General features: G+C 42.2%; 1 protein-coding gene across 3 annotated transcripts; it reads left to right on the top strand.

Moving 5' to 3' along the window:
* Nucleotides 1-2,375: 2,375 nt before the first annotated feature.
* LOC132592034 (uncharacterized) lies at nucleotides 2,376-18,081 on the top strand. 3 transcript variants are annotated; one of them, XM_088668853.1, is made up of 8 exons: nucleotides 2,436-2,495; nucleotides 3,290-3,359; nucleotides 3,427-3,915; nucleotides 4,112-4,205; nucleotides 4,470-4,552; nucleotides 5,102-5,228; nucleotides 6,678-6,824; nucleotides 14,580-18,081. In XM_088668853.1, the coding sequence occupies exons 3-8, from the start codon at nucleotides 3,514-3,516 to the stop codon at nucleotides 16,424-16,426; spliced, it is 2,700 nt and encodes an 899-aa protein (XP_088524979.1). In that variant the 5' UTR covers nucleotides 2,436-2,495; nucleotides 3,290-3,359; nucleotides 3,427-3,513; the 3' UTR covers nucleotides 16,427-18,081. The 3 variants fall into 3 exon arrangements, with proteins under 3 accessions (XP_088524978.1, XP_088524980.1, XP_088524979.1); XM_088668852.1 differs by lacking the exon at nucleotides 3,290-3,359 and having other exon boundaries at nucleotides 2,376-2,495; XM_088668854.1 differs by lacking the exons at nucleotides 3,290-3,359; nucleotides 6,678-6,824 and having other exon boundaries at nucleotides 2,376-2,495; nucleotides 14,580-18,080.
* The last annotated feature ends 598 nt before the right edge of the window (nucleotides 18,082-18,679 follow it).

Below are 18,679 nucleotides of genomic sequence, written 5' to 3'. Positions count from 1 at the left end.
TGGTCATTTCCCAGGCTGGCAACTCAGAATCATTTTTAACTTGCGATGTCAGCAGTTCAGCCTGGGACCTTCTGCATATCCAGCCTGTGCTCTTCCACTAACAAACCAGCAGGGTTTGAGCGAAGGGAAGGGAGCGAAGCTTCAGCTTCTCCGCGCGCCTCGCCGAAGGGGAAATGGTTGCTTGGGAAGGGCAGCCGCAAAGCCTTCGTCTTCCTCCTTCCGCGGGGTCACCCTGTGAGGGGAAGCGGCGGCAGTCGCTGCTGGGCTCCCACTGCTGCCTCCGGGTGTCGCCCATCATGGCCGGAGGAGGGCAGAGGCAGCAGCTCGCCTTCCCTCCCTCAGCGCGGGCATCCTTTCCCTCGCCCTGACAGGGCACGGCAAACGGGGCAGAGAGAGGGCGGCCGAAAGGGCGACGAGGAGAAGCCCTGCAACGGCAGGAAAGTGACGGTTGCTGAGGGGAGGGAGGGGCAGGGTCCCGAGTGCGCGCCAGTAAACTGAATGGGAAGGACGCCTCTGGGCTCCTCTTCTAGGAAGACGCGCACAGTGGCCTCCGAGGAGGATCGCCTCCCGCGTCCTCCTCGCCACAGCGCCCCCTGCCGGCCAGGCGCCCTGGCGCCTAATACACTACCCATCCCAGGCCTAGAGACGACCATAGCGGCCAGGTTTTCCCTTTTCTCGTGAGGAAGCCAATTCAGCATAAGGGAATTTCCCTTAAAAAAGGGAGAACTTGGCAGCTATGGAGACGACCCTGATTCCCCAAAGTCCCTCCCTGCCCCACTTCCCCAGGGGGGTCCCCCACACCACTCATCACTCACCAGAATGGATTTGGATTTTTTTAAATGGATTTTTATCGATTTTATCAGGTTTTGTTTTGTGTGTATATACCTATGCATTATAGCAGGGACGTTCCAACTTCCAAGAGATTTGAGATCTACTCCCAGGAATAAAAAACCTGCCAGTGACCTACCCATTGTCTTTGCCCAGAGTTGCTGAACTTTTCTCAGGGAGCAGTGACCAGAGTTGTGGATCGACCAGTAGATCGCGATTGACCTGTTACACATGAATCCATTCTAGGAGCAGCATTCCTGACCCAGATTTTCACACGAAGTCCCTAAGATGATTCCCCTTTGAAACAGAATATGTGAACCTAGGCCAGTAGGGTCCTCCTCTGTGGCAGACGGACAACCCCTCCCCCCCACTTCCCCAGGGGGGTCCCCCACACCACCCATCACTCACCAGGATGGCTTTGGCCGTCTCCTGCTTGGAGCACTTCAGGGTTCGGAGCCCCTGAGCTGAGCTGCCTGGCGGTTCTGAATCACCTCCAGCAGGTACAGCTGATCTTCCTCCAGCAGCTGAAAGGCAAAAGTCAGGCTGTCAGTTCCTTGTGAAAGGAGGGCTTCTCAACATCCGAGAGGGCAGAGTGGGGGGCAAGGAGGGCAGGTCTGAGTCCCTGCTCTGGTTCTCTCCAATACTCACCCCTGGGGAGGGATGTGCAACCGCAGCACATCTGCAAAGAGAAGGACATGGGGACAGGTGAGTCTGTCCCTGAGCACCTGGCAAGGCTATCCCAAGAGTTTTCTCCTGGATACCAAGTCCTACTACAAGGAAGTGACACCCCAGGCCTTGGGGGCTAATCCTGGCCTCCTTCAACCAGAATGTGGCTCCCCAGGCTAATGATTATTAGAAGCTTCCCTAAACATAATAACAGCAACCATCCATTTTCAGTCCATTGAATTAGCAATTAATCATTTCTGGAAAGGGAAATGGCATACTTTTGTATATTAGCATAAAAACGGTGCATAAGAAAGTATTACTCATTTATGATGAGAATAGGATTTATTTATTTTGAACTTTACTTGGTTCTTCCTTGGTAGCCAGTGCAATGGTTTCAGCAGTGCTAGAACTCAGGACCCGCTTCCTTGAGACATCTAAGATCAGTTTGGCAGGGGAAAGGTCTCCCTTGGGAGGTGGTGGACTTTCCTTCCTTGGAGGTTTCTAAGCAGAGATCGGACTGCCATCTGCCATGGATGCTTGAGCTGAGATTCCTGTATTGCTGGGGGTTGGACTAGATGACCCTGGGATGCCCTCCTATCTCTCCACTCCTGAATTCGAGGAGGAGGTTCCTTGCCTCCTGCAAAGCCCTTTTCCCTGCAAGCTGGTCCTCTGGTTTCCGGCCAACAGAGGGAGATGCTCAGAGTCCAACCAAGAGCCTCACCCCCCAAAGGATATTGGGCATTGGCGTAGCCAGGGGGGGGCAACTGCACCCCTAAATCCATTAAAAATAATAAAAAGCCAAGGTTCTGCCAAGCGAGAGAGGGCTGAGCTCGGCGAGCTCGGCTTTGCAAGGGTTAAAGAGAACCGAGCTGCCTTCCTAGAGAGGACAGGAGGCAAGGGGGAGCCAGGTCCTCCACAGCCAAGGCCCCTCCCTCCTCAGTCCTTTCCTGCTTTGGTGTCTCTCCTGCAAGGGCTGCATCGCTGTCCCCTCCTGGGATCTGGTGAGTCTCCTCTCCCCCCCCCCCCCAGGGTGCAGTGAGGAGACGGTGGGGGTCCCAGGGTGCAGCAGGGGAGGATGCCTGGGGGGGGACAACCCCAAGTCAGGGAGGAGAGGGTCCTGCCAGGGAGGGGGGGCGAGGTCTGCAACGCTCTCCTTCCTGGAGATCAGAGGATGCCAAACTCCCACGAAATCTCCCTTCTTCAAACAAAGGAGTCCCTAGAACTTTAACTCTGTGTGAGTCGCTCAGCGTCATTGCACAACAGAGGAAACATGTGCAAATGGTTTTCCAAAGCTGGACGAGGAGGTGGACTAGCCCCCCCCCCTCCAAAAAAAGCCCCACGTGGAGGAAGGAAGGAAAGGTGGGCGAGAAAGGCGAGGAATAAAGAGAGGGATCCCAGCCCACTGTCTGCTGCATTGCATACAAACTGTGCGAAAATATCATAAAATACAGCTAGTTTTTAGTTTCTGGGGAAGAATGTAAAATCTTGAAAGTTGTATAACAATGTGTTTTTATGTTCCATTGTAGGAATTTTGTTATGTGTGTGTGTTAAGTCCTTTGTTATGTGTCAAGGTGGGGTGAATGTATGTTGATGGGGTGAAATATGTACGTTTTTAGTAATGAGTTAATGAGATGTTAGTGAGATGTGAAGTATATGTTGGTAGGTGTGAATATGTATGTAGAAAGTATGTTAGTCTGATAAGTTTTGAACAATAAAGATATATTTTAAAAAAACAACCAAGAAGGCTAGGGACTTATTTATTCTCCTCTTCCTCCTCCTCTTTCTTTTCAAAAAGATAGCTCATTGTCTGAGATATGTTGCAGTCCAGCATTGGTTCCCAGCAAGACCCATCCATGCTTGCTCAGGTAACAACCCCCTCCCCCCCCCCCGGTCCTACAAATTCTGTAACAGAACAATGTATTTCCTTTGTAGGATTTGCTAGAGCTTTTCATTACGACAGAACTTGGCAGAAGACCAAAGGGTTCCTTCTGATCTCTCAGAGGCTTCCTGAGAGCACAGATGGATGAGCGAGACTCAGCTGGCCCTCGAACAGAAGGAAGACATGCCATCCAAACTGGGAGCAGTGGGAGATTCTGGGAAAACCCAGTGCAGAAGATCCTGGGTGAGGAGGACACCCTCCGCTCAGAGGTGCAGAGCCAGAAGTTGAGGCAGTTCTGCTGCCAGGAGGCCAAAGGACCCCGAGAGGTTTGCAGCCGACTCTACCACTTTTGCCACCAGTGGCTGAAGCCAGAAAGGCACACGAAAGCTGAGATGCTGGACCTGGTGATCTTGGAGCAGTTCCTGGCTGTCCTTCCCCCGGAGATGGAGAGCTGGGTGAGGGAATGCAGAGCGGAGACCAGTTCCCAGGCGGTGGCCCTGGCCGAAGGTTTCCTCCTGAGTCAGGCAGAGGAGAGAAAGCAGGTGAGGGAGACTTTCCTCTGGATACTCCCAAGGGGCTCAAAACAGGACAGAGAACATCCCATAATGGTCTCCTGATGACCCATCTGTTTTCTGGGAATGCATCCATGGAATGAGATCTCACACCCTTCAAGTCTTTGTCATTCTCTTTCTAATATTTCTTCCCATTCTCTGTTTTGAATCCTTGTTTCTTTTTCAGGGAAAGGATTATTTTGCAGAAATGGACCTGGATTCCTGTGAGGCAGAGAGGCCTCCGTTGGACACCAGAGAGAGGCCACTGGCTAAGGAGGAAGGTGGTTTTTCTCCATTTGGCCTCATTCTGTTCTTTTCCTAACTCATCTGAGGGTTCGTCTCCTCTTGTTTTGAGGGGAGACAATTGGGAATAAGGGTGGGGAGATGTATTTCTGCACAGCAAACATATGAAATGGGCACAAACGTCTAAATGTTCTCAGCAGGTAAGGCTTTCTCAAAGGCCCATCTGTAGTTAGAGATGCCCTTTTTCACCTGTGAGAGAAGCACGCACTCCTGGTGTCCTGTTTACCTTTTTTCTCTTGCAGGTGACAGAATGATGCCGGCAAAACCTCCTGATCCGTCTATTCATAGGAGACGAAGGGAAGCAGCGGCTGTGGAACCAGATCAGGTCAGGGGAAGCTGCCTTGTGGGGACAGAGGCCGAGGGATGGAGCAATGTCATGGGCTGGTTGGGCCCAGAGGAATGGTGGGAGGTTGCAGCTGGGGAACCAGGAAGAGAAGATGGCTCAGAGCCCAAGAAGTGGAGGTAGAAGAAGGATGGGGGGGAAGAGGGAGAAGCCTGGGAAGAGGAGGTGTCAGAAGCTGAAGGGCTAACAGGGCTTAGTGAGCTGGGAGACTCTGTGGCAGAATGCAGTCCACAATCAGAGGCAGAAGAGGAAGGAGGCGAGTGGGAGGAGGGAGGTCGAGAGGCAGAGGTGAGTCAGGATAAGGAGGAGGACAAATGAGGAGAAATAGTGGCCTGGATTCACCTAACCAGCCCCATCCACTGCAAAATTGAGACTGCCCCCCAGGGGCGTTGCTAGCCGCTTTGACACCCGTGCAGCAAAGCAATCCTATTGAAACAACACCGCAATTAACAGGAAGGAAACAACAGAGCATTGTGTAGCAGATAAATATTGATGCTGTCTCAGAGGATGACATTTCCCTTTTGCTTTTAGGGTCCAGTGTGCTTTGAAGATGTCGCTGTGCGTTTCACGGACGAGGAGTGGGCGTTGCTGGATCCTGACCAGAGAGCTCTGCATAAGGAGGTCATGGAGGAGAATCGTGGGATCGTGGCCTCTCTTGGTAAGGCTCCCTGAGGGATCATCATATCTGCCTGGAAATTTAAAAAATACTTCTATGTGACCAACCTCATATATTTTCACAGAGCTCAACAGTAGCCCCTATAACACCTGGGAACCTAACACCCCCACATTAAACAATAAATTACAGTTCTTTCATTGAACAATCTTCCTCAAATTGTTCCTTTTTCTACCACGGTTGGGCTGCTCTGAACTGCCCAGGCCATCTTAAATGTCAGGTTCAGAATTGTTAGGAAAGATAAGTAGCTTTAGGTTTTCTGTTTTTGTTTCTGCTCCTGTCAGTCTTGGGTTCACCAAGGAGACGACTGACATTGGAGATGGAGGGGATGCCATGACTGGGCCAAACAAAATTCATCCCAGAGAAGAGCTAGGCTTATTGAATCTCTGGTGGTAGTAACAGTAATGAATAATAATAATAATACAATGGTAACTCGGTTTACCAACTTGATCTTTTCCAGAACAGGGCTGTTCTTAAATTGAGGTACCACTGTAATAATAATAATAATTTTTATTTATACCCTGCCTATATGGCTTGGATGCCCCCAGCCATTCTGGGCGGCTTCTCTAACTAAGGTGCTGCTGGAATTTTTTTATATATAAACATGAAACATAAATAATAACAATCTGATCCCATATAAAAAGAACTTTAACTTTAAAATGAACAACTTATACTAGGGGCCAAAATTAGGGAAACCTTTTGGTAAAGTGTATTTCTGAGGTTCGATGGCTCATAACACCACTTTTGTTTGGAGTAATACCATAACATTAAAAATCAGTGGAAACACAGTTTAATGAAGAATGTAATGCAAGAAATTTTATGGAGTATTTATTAGAACAGCAGTCATAAAGAAAATACGTGAAACCTTTGGTTACCATTGGTAACCTTTAGCTTTAATTACGGCCTTACAACGCCTTCCCGTGAAGTGAACCAAGTTTTTATTTCTGCAGCTGTAATAATGTGAAACCAAGACTGAATTATTGCCTCTGTTAATTGGGCTTTATTGCTGGGTTGCTTCTGACTAACAAGTTTCTTTAGTCGGCTCCATAGATTTCTCATTGGGTTAAAGTGTGGGCTGTTCCTAGGCTATTCCAGCAGTGGAATATTATTATCTTGAAAGCACCTTTTGCACACAGCAACATGATATGGAGCTGAATCCTGCTGAAATGAATAAATAAATAAATAAATATGTATATAGATATTTATAAATGCTTCAGTGTCTGGGAAAAAATCACCTGCGGAACGCTTCAGTTTGGGCTCAAGTATTTCATTTATTTTGGGGCATTTACATTCCCATTAATGACACAAATTCTGCCCACACCTTTTGCTGCCATACAACCCCAGATCACCACACTATTTGGGTATTTCACGGTCGGTGTAATGTAAGTAGGATGTAAATCTTCTCTGATTCTTCTCCTTACCATCATTACCAAGCAAGGAGATTCGGGTCTCATCGCTCCGTTGCGGATATGCCTGGAAGCGAAACTGAAGTCGCTCAGTTGCGGATATGCGAAAGGAAAGTCCGATGCTGTAAAGAAAAATATTGCATAGGAACCTGGAATGTAAGAACCATGGATAATGGTAAGCTGGATGTTGTAAAAAATGAGATGGCCAGAATAAATATTGACATCCTGGGCATCAGTGAACTAAAATGGAGGGGAATGGGCGAATTCAGTTTGGATGACTATCATATCTACTACTGTGGGCAAGAATCCCGTAGAAGAAATGGAGTGGCCCTCATAGTCAACAAAAGAGTGGCGAAAGCTGTAATGGGATGCAATCTCAAAAATGACAGAATGATCTCGATACGAATCCAAGGCAGACCTTTTAACATCACAGTGATCCAAGTTTATGCACCAACTACTGAAGAAACTGAAATTGACCAATTCTATGAAACTTACAACACCTTCTAGAAATGACACCAAAGACGGATGTTCTCATTACAGGAGATTGGAATGCTAAAGTAGGGAATCAAGAGATAAAAGGAACAACTGGCAAGTTTGGACTTGGAGTTCAAAATGAAGCAGGGCAAAGGCTAATAGAGTTCTGTCAAGAGAACAAGCTGGTCATCACAAACACAAACACAAGAGACGACTCTACACATGGATATCACCAAATGGGCAGCATCGAAATCAGATTGATTATATTCTCTGCAGCCAAAGATGAAGAAGCTCTATACAGTCAGCAAAAACAAGACCTGGAGCTGACTGTAACTCAGATCACCAGCTTCTTATAGCAAAATTCCAGCTTAAACTGAAGAAAGTAGGAAAAACCACTGGGCCAGTAAGATACAATCTAAATCAAATCCCTAATGAATACACAGTGGAAGTGAGAACAGGTTTAAGGATTTAGATTTGGTGGACAGAGTGCCTGAAGAACTATGGATGGAGACTCGTAACATCATATAGGAAGCAGCAACGAAAACCATCCCAAGGAAAAGGAAATGCAAGAAAGCAAAATGGCTGTCCAACGAGGCCTTACAAATAGCGGGAGAGAGAAGGCAAGCAAAATGCGAGGGAGATAGGGAAAGATACAGGAAACTGAATGCAGATTTCCCAAAAATAGCAAGGAGAGACAAGAGGGCCTTCTTAAACGAGCAATGCAAAGAAATAGAGGAAAATAATAGAATGGGGAAAACCAGAGATCTGTTCAAAAAAACTGGAGATATGAAAGGAACATTTCGTACAAAGATTACCATAATAAAGGACAAAAGTAGTAAGGACCTAACAGAAGCAGAAGACATCAAGAAGAGGTGGCAAGAATACACAGAGGAATTATACCAGAAAGATATGGAGGTCTCGTACACCCCAGGTAGTGTGGTTGCTGACCTTGAGCCAGACATCTTGGAGAGTGAAGTCAAATGGGCCTTAGAAAGCACTGCTCATAACAAGGTCAGTGGAAGTGATGATATTCCAGCTGAACTATTTAAAATTTTAAAAGATGATGCTGTTAAGGTGCTACACCCAATATGCCAGCAAGTTTGGAAAACTCAGCAATGGCCAGAGGAATGGAGAAGTTCAGTCTACATCCCAATTCCAAAGAAGGGCAGTGCCAAAGAATGCTCCAACTACCGCACAATTGTGCTCATTTCACACGCTAGCAAGGTTATGCTTAAAATTCTACAAGGCAGGCTTAGGCAGTATGTGGACCGAGAACTCCCAGAAGAGCAAACTGGATTTCGAAGGGGCAAAGGAACCAGAGACCAAATAGCAAACATGCGCTGGATTATGGAGAAAGCTAGAGAGTTCCAGAAAAACATCTACTTCTGCTTCATTGACTATGCAAAGGCCTTTGACTGTGTCGACCACAGCAAACCATGGCAAGTTCTTAAAGAAATGGGAGTGCCTGATCACCTCATCTGTCTCCTGAGAAATCTCTATGTGGGACAAGAAGCTACAGTTAGAACTGGATATGGAACAACTGATTGGTTCAAAATTGAGAGATTTTACTTTCTTGGGCTCCTTGATCACAGCAGTCACGAAATTAAAAGATGCCTGCTTCTTGGGAGAAAATCAATAATAAACCTAGACGGCATCTTAAAAAGCAGAGACATCACCTTGCCGACAAAGGTCCGTATAGTTAAAGCTATGGTTTTCCCAGTAGTGATGTATGGAAGTGAGAGCTGGACCATCAAGAAGGCTGATCGCTGAAGAATTGATGCTTTTGAATTATGGTGCTGGAGGAGACTCTTGAGAGTCCCATGGACTGCAAGAAGATCAAACCTATCCATTCTGAAGGAAATCAGCCCTGAGTGCTCACTGGAAGGACAGATCCTGAAGCTGAGGCTCCAATACTTTGGCCTCCTCATGAGAAGAGAAGATTCCCTGGAAAAGACCCTGATGTTAGGAAAGATTGAGGGCACAAGGAGAGGGGAACGACAGAGGACGAGATGGTTGGACAGTGTTCTCGAATTTTGCGCAAGAGGGACAGTTATCGTGAGATGGTCTCCATCTTAAGGAAGAACGATATTAGCTTTAGGTGGGAAATTTTGGATGGAATTTCGTTCTACTTTAAAGGAAAAAGATTTACTATCAAAGGATCCCACGAAATTGACATATTTAGAAGGAAGTATAAAGAAATTTTAGGATGGGAAAAAAAGGAGGATGAAGGGGCGAAGGGGGGAGAAGAGGAGGAGACAGATGAGAAAAGTGGAGAAGAAAATTTAGAGGAAATCGAAGAGGCTGAATCAGAAGATATTAAAGATATTGAGAAGGAGATATAGGAATAATTCAAAAGATATATAAAAAATATTGATAATAACTGAATAAAGATTATGGCATTAAAGATACAATCGTGGAATGTAAATGGTTTGAACTGTAAGAGTAAAAGGAACAAATTTGAATATGTATTGGGAAAACAAAAATTAGATATTATTTGCTTACAGGAAACCCATATTTCAAAAAAACATAGAAGAATTTTAGTAAATAAGAAATTAGGCTTGGATTTTGCAACTGTGGATGAGAAAAAAAGAGGTGTAGTTCTATATATAAAAGAAAAATTTGAACCAAATTTGATTTATAATGACGAAGAGGGGAGGGTAGTGGTGGTACAAACAACGATGTGGGGAGAGAAAGTATTGGTTGTCGGTGTCTATGCTCCAAATCAAGGGAAAGCCGGCTTTTTCAAAAAATTGGAAAGAAACCTACAAGAGTTCGTGGACCAGAAAATAATTTTGTTAGGAGACTTAAACGGTGTAGTAAGCCCGGAAATGGATAGAACAGTAAGAAAGAAGGATATGTTTGAAGGGAAACTACCCAAAAGTTTTTTTAAGATGGTTGAAAATTTGGGATTAATTGATATCTGGAGATATAAATTTCCAACCACGAAACAGTTTACATATTACTCCAATTCAAATAAAAGCTCTGGGAGAATAGACCATATATGGTTGTCAAAAGAATTAATCCCCAAGGTGAGAAAAGTTGTAATCCAACCAAGAACCCTTTCCGATCACAGTCCAATGTTTATGGAATTAAAAAAAGAAGATGTATCGTTTAGATGGCGAATGAACGAAAGTTTATTTAACGACCAAAGGGTGGTGGAAAAAGCTAGTGATATGATGAAACAATATTTTGACTTAAACCTAGACAAAGAAACGAATTTAAATGTCGTATGGGACGCTAGTAAAGCGGTAGCGAGGGGTTTTTTAATCCAACAGAATAGTATATAAAAGAGGGAGAGGGACAAGAAAAAAGAGATGTTGATACAAAGTCTTATGGAAAATGAGAAGCTGCTAATCAGTAAACCAGGGAATCAGCAGATAAAACAAAAGATATCTATGCTACAAACCCAGTTTTCTACGATGATAAACCAGGAGGTGGAGTGGAAGTTGAAATGGCTAAAGCAGAGAAATTTTGAATATGCCAATAAATGTGGTAAGCTTTTAGCCTGGCAACTAAAAAGGCAACAAAAGCAAAACTATGTAAACAAAATACTGAAAAATGAAAAGATAATTGAGGATCCAAATGAAATTAGGAAGGAATTTCAGAGGTTCTATAAAGAATTATATCAGAAAGGTAAGGAAATGGAAAGTGAGATGGATAGATACTTGATATCTTGTAAGCTGGATAGAATAACAGAAGATCAAAAAAGCTACCTGAATGAATCAATAACATTAGAGGAGTTACATGGAGCAATGGCAAGATTGAAATTAGGAAAGGCGCCTGGACCTGACGGGCTATCAGCTAAATTTTATAAGGAATTGAAAGAACAGTTGTCACCAATATTGCTGAGAGTTGTAAATAATATCTTAACAAATGGTGTAATACCTGATTCATGGAAAAACGCCTTTATCACATTAATACCAAAAGGAGATGCCGATTTGTTAAATATAAAGAACTATCGCCCAATATCGTTGCTCAACACCGATTATAAAATATATGCGGATATTTTGGCAAATAGATGGAAACAGGTCCTGAATAAGATTATACATAAGGACCAAACTGGATTCTTGCCAGGACGTTATATGAGAAATAATGTAAGAACAGTTATAGACGTCATTGAGTATTTAGATATGAGGATAGATGTGAAGTCTGCCCTAATATTTGTCGATGCCAAGAAGGCATTCGACAATATATCATGGAAATTTATGCAAAAATCTTTGGAAATGTTGGGCGTAGGAGAAACTTTTTTGAATGGCATCAAAGCCATTTATAACGAGCAAAAGGCCAAACTTATAATAAACAGTGTATTAACCGAGGAGCTAAATATTGAAAAAGGCACGAGACAAGGGTGCCCCTTGTCACCTTTATTATTTATCTCGGTGTTAGAAATACTAATGAAAAAAATAAGGGAAAATAAAGCAATAAAGGGCATAAAACTGGGGAGGAAAGAATTTAAACAAAAAGCGTTTGCGGACGACTTGGTTCTAATGCTAGAGGACCCGCAGGACAGCATTAAAGAAGCTCTAAAAGAAATAAAGGAATTCGGTACGCTTGCCGGTTTTAGGCTGAACACTGGAAAAACTAAAATGTTGGTCAAAAAATTAAGTAAACAGGAGATAGTGGAACTACAGAACGAATATGGTATAATGGCAGTCAAAAAAATAAAATATTTAGGGATATGGATATCATCCAAAAATATTAACTTATTCAATGACAACTACGAAACAACTTGGAAGGATATAGAAAAGGATTTAGAAAAATGGAAAAACCTAAATTTGTCATTATGCGGCCGAATAGCCACAATAAAGATGAATTTACTCCCGAGGATGCTTTTCCTTTTCCAAACACTCCCGGTGGTTAAAGGGACAGGCTGCCTCGATCAATGGAGAAGAAAGATTTCAAGATTTGTATGGCAGGGAAAGCCCCCAAGGATAAAGCACAAATTGTTAATAGACAAAAAAGAACGGGGAGGCTTTGCCCTGCCAGACTTAAAAACATATTATGAGGCCGCCTGTCTAGTCTGGGCTAGGGAATGGATGGCTTTAAAAGATGTTGACTTACTAGACCTGGAAGGTTTTAAGAACAGGTACGGGTGGCACTCGTACCTGTGGTATAATAAGGTAAAAGTGCACAAAGGATTCTTATCACATGTATTCATAAAGCCTATTTATGAAGTGTGGGAAAGGTATAAAAACTTACTAGAAAGAAAGACCCCTTTGTGGTTATCACCAACTGAAGCCTTGACAGTTAAGAAAAAAAATATGGAAACTAACTGGTTAACATATGGCGACATAATAATAAGATCAGATGAAGGCTGGAAAATTAGACCCTATGATCAATTAAAATCTAAAATGACCAGTTGGCTACAGTACTATCAGGTTGTAGACTTATTCAAGGAAGATAATAGGAGGAATGGTTTTGAAAGGGAGAAATCTAAATTTCAAATAGAAATTGTGGAAGGAAATAAAAAGATGTTGTCAAACATGCATAGCTGCCAAGTTATCCCTTTTTAAAAGGGATTTTCCCTTATGCTGAATAAGCTTCCTCGCGAGAAAAGGGAAAACTTGGCAGCTATGAACATGTATGAAATTATTCTCGAATGGAATACCAAGGACGAAGAAACAAAAGACGTCATGATCAAATGGGCAAGGGACATCGGCCACAACATAGAAATTGATCTCTGGTTAAAACTATGGAATTCTAACATCAAGTTCACCGCGTGTACGATATTAAAAGAAAACATTATGAAACTTATGTACCGTTGGTATCTGACCCCAGTCAAGCTAGCGAGAATTCATAAGAAACAGGACAGGAAATGCTGGAAGTGCAGGGAGGAGGTTGGAGAAATATATCATATGTGGTGGCAATGCAAAACAGTTAAACCCTTTTGGGAGGCGATTTATAATGAGTTAAAAAGATTGTTAAAATACACATTCCCAAAGAAACCTGAATTATGTTTGTTGGGCTTAATTGGGAAGGAAATAAGAAAAGAAGATGTAAGAATATTTATGTATGCCACCACAGCAGCCAGGGTGCTCCTAGCCCAGAAATGGAAATCCACTATGGTACCATCAATAGCGGACTGGAAAGAGAAAATGGTAGAATATATAGAGCTAGCTAAGCTGACTGGAAGAGTAAGAGACCAAAAAGATCAGAAAATCGAGAAAGAATGGGGAAAATTTACGGAATATCTTAAAACACACTGCGAAACACCAATTGTATCTTTTGTGACTTCATGATACCTGCATCTGTAAATAATGGAGATTACATAGAGGATGATAAGATGTAAGAACACTAATAAGAAGCTGTTTTATATGAGCGCAAGTTGTAAAAACTTGATTAATAAAACCAAGGATGGGAGAAAGGGGAAGCCGTGTTCGGCAGAACAAATGGAAAATATGTTGTAATTAAAGGAGATATCCCTAAAAAGGTATAATCAGGGATATATTTTTCAACTTAAGTTGTGATTATGGAAGAATATTTGATTATGTTTATTTATGAAGAAACAATAACAATTATGGTAATAAAAAAAAGACAGTGTTCTCGAAGCTACGAACATGCATAGCTGCCAAGTTTTCCCTTTTCTTGCGAGGAAGCCTATTCAGCATAAGGGAAAATCCCTTAAAAAAAGGGATAACTTGGCAGCTACGAACATGAGTTTGACCAAACTGCGGGAGGCAGTGCATGACAGGAGTGCCTGGCGTGCTATGGTCCATGGGGTCACGAAGAGTCGGACACGACTAAATGACTAAACAACAACAGCATTGTTCCTCTGTCCAGTTAACATGGGTTTAATCTTTTCAACCTTTGCTTGAGAGATAACAATGGCTTTTTCCTAGGAATTATAACATTTAGACCAGTCCTTGCACTCAGCGTCACATTGCATTGCGCCATGTCATCTTGTATACACCCAGATTATTTTCTTCGTATCATGTACGGATAGTGTCTCCATTCTTCGATCGTCACTTGCCTTTGTGCACCTTTTCCTGCCTTTACCAGACTGATTTTGTAGAGACCGAGTCTCTTTATACCTCTTCAAAAATATAGAATTGCCAGCTTTGGTTAAGTTTTCCCCAATCTCTCTTCTAATATTTTCATAACTGTAGCCTTGTTCACTTAATAGTACTATTTTACATTGCTTTCTGGGTGGCCAGTCAACTCTTTCTTTTTCTGGTTATTTGGCTATAATATTTGACAGAATACGGCTAATTGAGCAAACTGTGTTGAATTTTATTCTTGGTTAAATTATCTTTCCATTGATATATAATTTTATGATAAGTCCTCCACAATTTTGACCACTACTGTATATCAAACATAGCAACATTCAGCAACTCATCAGAATCTAATAATAAATATGTTGTTTAATGACAACACAGGTAATGAACACACACCCAACTCCCTTCAATTCTTCTCCATTTGTTCCTGAGGCTCTAATCCCTTTTTGTCTCCATTGCAGATTGTGATGAATCGGAAATCGAGAACAAAGGTGACCACGACAAATTCCCCAGAAAGGAGAAGCCACGTAAAAATTTGGAGTGTGGAGAAAGCTGCAGTCAGAACAGCCATTCCACTTCCCATCAACAGAATCTCATTGGAAAGAAACTCTATCAGTGCATGGAATGTGGAAAGAGCTTCAGTCAGAGCTCCCATCTCACTTCCCATCAAAGAATTCATACAGGGGAGAAACCCTATCAGTGCGTGGAATGTGGAAAGAGCTTCAGTCAGAGCGCCAATCTCACTTCCCATCAAAGAATTCATACAGGGGAGAAACCCTATCAGTGCGCAGAATGTGGAAAGAGCTTCAGTCAGAGCTCCCATCTCACTTCCCATCAAAGAATTCATACAGGGAAGAAACCCTATCAGTGTGTGGAATGTGGAAAGAGCTTCAGTCTCAGCTCCCATCTCACTTTCCATCAAATAATTCATACAGGGGAGAAACCATATCAATGTGTGGAATGTGGAAAGAGCTTCAGTCGGAGCGACTCTCTCATTTCCCATCAAAGAATTCATACAGGGGAGAAACCCTATCAGTGTGTGGAATGTGGAAAGAGCTTCAGTCACAGCCACAATCTCACTTCCCATCAAATAATTCATACAGGGGAGAAACCCTATCAGTGTGTGGAATGTGGAAAGAGCTTCAGTCGAACCTCCCATCTCACTTCCCATCAAATAATTCATACAGGGGAGAAACCCTATCAGTGTGTGGAATGTGGAAAGAGCTTCAGACACAACCACAGTCTCACTTCCCATCAAAGAATTCATACAGGAGATAAACCATATCAGTGTGTGGAATGTGGAAAGAGCTTCAGTCGGAGCGACTCTCTCACTTCCCATCAAAGAATTCATACAGGGGAGAAACCATATCAGTGTGTGGAATGTGGAAAGAGCTTCAGTCGGAGTGACTCTCTCACTTCCCATCAAATAATTCATACAGGGGAGAAACCATATCAGTGTGTGGAATGTGGAAAGAGCTTCAGTCGGAGCGACTCTCTCACTTCCCATCAAAGAATTCATACAGGGGAGAAACCCTATCAGTGTGTGGAATGTGGAAAGAGCTTCAGTCACAGCCACAATCTCACTTCCCATCAAATAATTCATACCGGGGAGAAACCCTATCAGTGTGTGGAATGTGGAAAGAGCTTCAGTCAGAGCTCCAAACTCACTTCCCATCAAAGAATTCATACCGGGGAGAAACCATATCAGTGTGTGGAATGTGGAAAGAGCTTCAGTCGGAGCGACACTCTCACTTCCCATCAAATAATTCATACAGGAGATAAACCGTATCAGTGTGTGGAATGTGGAAAGAGCTTCAGTCACAACCACAGTCTCACTTCCCATCAAAGAATTCATACAGGGGAGAAACCGTATCAGTGTGTGGAATGTGGAAAGAGCTTCAGTCACAGCCACAATCTCACTTCCCATCAAATAATTCATACAGGGGAGAAACTATATCAGTGTGTGGAATGTGGAAAGAGCTTCAGTCGAAGCTCCCATCTCAATTCCCATCAAAGAATTCATACAGGGGAGAAACCATATCAATGTGTGGAATGTGGAAAGAGCTTCAATCACAGTCACAATCTCACTTCCCATCAAAGAATTCATACAGGAGATAAACCATATCAATGTGTCGAATGTGGAAAGAGCTTCAGTCACAACCACAGTCTCACTTCCCATCAAAGAATTCATACAGGAGATAAACCATATCAGTGCATGGAATGTGGAAAGAGCTTCAGTCAGAGCTCCAAACTCACTTCCCATAAAAGAATGCATACAAAGCTTGGAAAAACCATTATACACCTTTAGGAGCCAGGCAAATCAATGCCTTTTTAAGGAGACGTTTGGCTGATTGGCACCAAACGGATCATAATGGCGTCCTCTCTCCAGCAACAGACAGGGAGACACAGAACAGTGCAAAAGCACAGCAGAGCGGAAGAGATAAGACTGACTTCCGTTCTTACACTTTCCAAGCCTAGGAAAGTAAACAGGTTCATGTTCAAAATGAACTTTGTTAAACACCCTGAAGCCTTTTAGTTAGGTAGAACATCAAATTATTAGATCTGGAAGGGGTTGACAACATGTACGGATGGCATGCGTACCTCTGGTATGAGAAGGTAGAAGTGCACAGGAATTTTTAAAATCATGTAATAAAAAGGCCACTCTGAAGTTTGGAATAGGTACAAGGAATGGTTTGAATGTAAGACCCCTTGGTGGTTGTCTCCGCTATGAAGCGTATGCCGTCAAGAGACCAAATATGGATAGAAGCTGGTTAACATCATGAGATGTTGTTGAAAGAAAATAATAATGTCAGGATCACACCATATGAGGAGTTAAAAGAAAAAAATAGGAGGTTGGTTGGAGTATCACCAATTGAATAACATTTTTATATAAGATAAAAAAGCAAAAGGGTTTGAACACCAAAGATCAGAATTGGACAAAATTGTATTACAAAATAAAACAAAAGTATTATCCAAAAATTTGATTATCTACTTGAATGGCATTTGAAAATGAAGAGACCAAGGAGGTCATGGTCAAATGGGCAATTGACTTAGGATATAATATAGAATATGAGAAATGGCTAAAACTATGGAAATTTGGAATTAAATTTACAGCCTCCACCGCCTTAAAAGAAAACTTTTACAAAATGATGTACCGATGGTACCTTACTCCTCCTAAACTGTATAAAATGTATAAAACAGGGAACAAAAATTGCTGGAAATGTGGTAGAGAGGAGGGCAATTTCATACATATGTGGTGGAAATGTGGAAAGATCAAAAATATATACAATTAATTAAAAAAGATCTTCAAATATACTTTTAAAAAGAGACCAGAAGCGTTTCTTTTAGGAATGGTTCCTGAAGATGTGGAAAGAAATGATCAAACATTCTTTTTATATGCAAGACTGTTATTAGCACAGCTTTTGGAAACAACAACAGATACCAATGGTAGAGAGTGGGAAATAAAATTAATGGAATATGCAGGTATAGCCAAATTAACAGGGAGGATTAGACACCAGGATAATGAAAAATTTAACAAGGAGTGGAGGAAATTTAAGGAATATGTAGAGAAATAGGGTGAAAAACGGAGATGCTGTAATTAACATGTAAAGTAAGGAAACTTTTTGATACAAGAAATGGTTATTAAAGACAAGAAAAGATGGAAGAAATAGAAGGAAAAATGAAATAAAAAGGCGCATGGAAAGTAGAATATACAAATATAAAAGACAGGAAGGAAGGAAGTCAAATTAAGGGGTAAGGTAGGTGGAGGGTATATTTAAGATGTACATATATGTTAAGTATGTTAGGCATTATTCTTTCATGGATATGTATTTTTCTTTTTGATTTTAGTTTCTGGGTTTTTTCTGTTTGAATATTGGAAAATTCTGTAATATGAATATTATGTACTATACATCTCTATAAATGCAATAAAAATATATTTTAAAAAAGAACTTTGTTGAACACCCTGAAGCCTTTTTGTTAGGTATCTGAAACCAAGAGCTGCCAAAAGAAAAATGGATATTATTTATTTATACTACAACAGCGGCCAGAGTCTTGATTGCACAATATTGGAAGACGGAAGAAAAACCATCAAAGGAACAATGGCACGAAAAACCGATGAACTATGCAGAGTTGGCTAAACTAACAGATAAACTACGAGAGAAGGACAAAAATGACTTCAAAAGAGTCTGGGAACCATTTAGTCTATTTGCAGAGAGAACAAAATGGACTGGATTCACTGGCAGGGTTTGAATCAACATTCACAACTTTATTTCAGTAACAGATATTTTAGAGAAAGTATAAGGGAATTTACTTTTCTATAGGAAAAGCAAGATACAACAAATAAAGCTAATAACTCAGTAGAGGGGGAGTTGAGGGAAGTCCAGAGGAGGGGAGGGAGAACAATGGTATATATAACATGTTGATTGAGATCTGCATTTTAATGGGTTACAAAATTCAATAAATATTCATTTAAAAAAAGGAAAGGAAAAGGGGATATTTGACATACTAGCCACATATCCAGCAACAGGAGAAGTGAATTTCTAACACACCACACATGTTT

This window comes from Zootoca vivipara, chromosome 4 (assembly GCF_965207765.1).
Source record: "Zootoca vivipara chromosome 4, rZooViv2.hap1.1, whole genome shotgun sequence".
NCBI classification, from domain to species: domain Eukaryota; kingdom Metazoa; phylum Chordata; class Lepidosauria; order Squamata; family Lacertidae; genus Zootoca; species Zootoca vivipara.
This window is presented reverse-complemented; position numbering and strand designations above follow the sequence as displayed.

Bases quoted from the DNA above. Each gene is read 5' to 3' on its own strand.
- LOC132592034 (XM_088668852.1), top strand. From the start codon at position 3,514: ATGGATGAGCGAGACTCAGCTGGCCCTCGAACAGAAGGAAGACATGCC. The intron at 3,916-4,111 runs GTGAGGGAGACT...TTTCTTTTTCAG, and splicing joins AGGCAGAGGAGAGAAAGCAG to GGAAAGGATTATTTTGCAGA. The intron at 6,825-14,579 runs GTAAGCTGGATG...TCTCCATTGCAG, and splicing joins TGTAAGAACCATGGATAATG to ATTGTGATGAATCGGAAATC.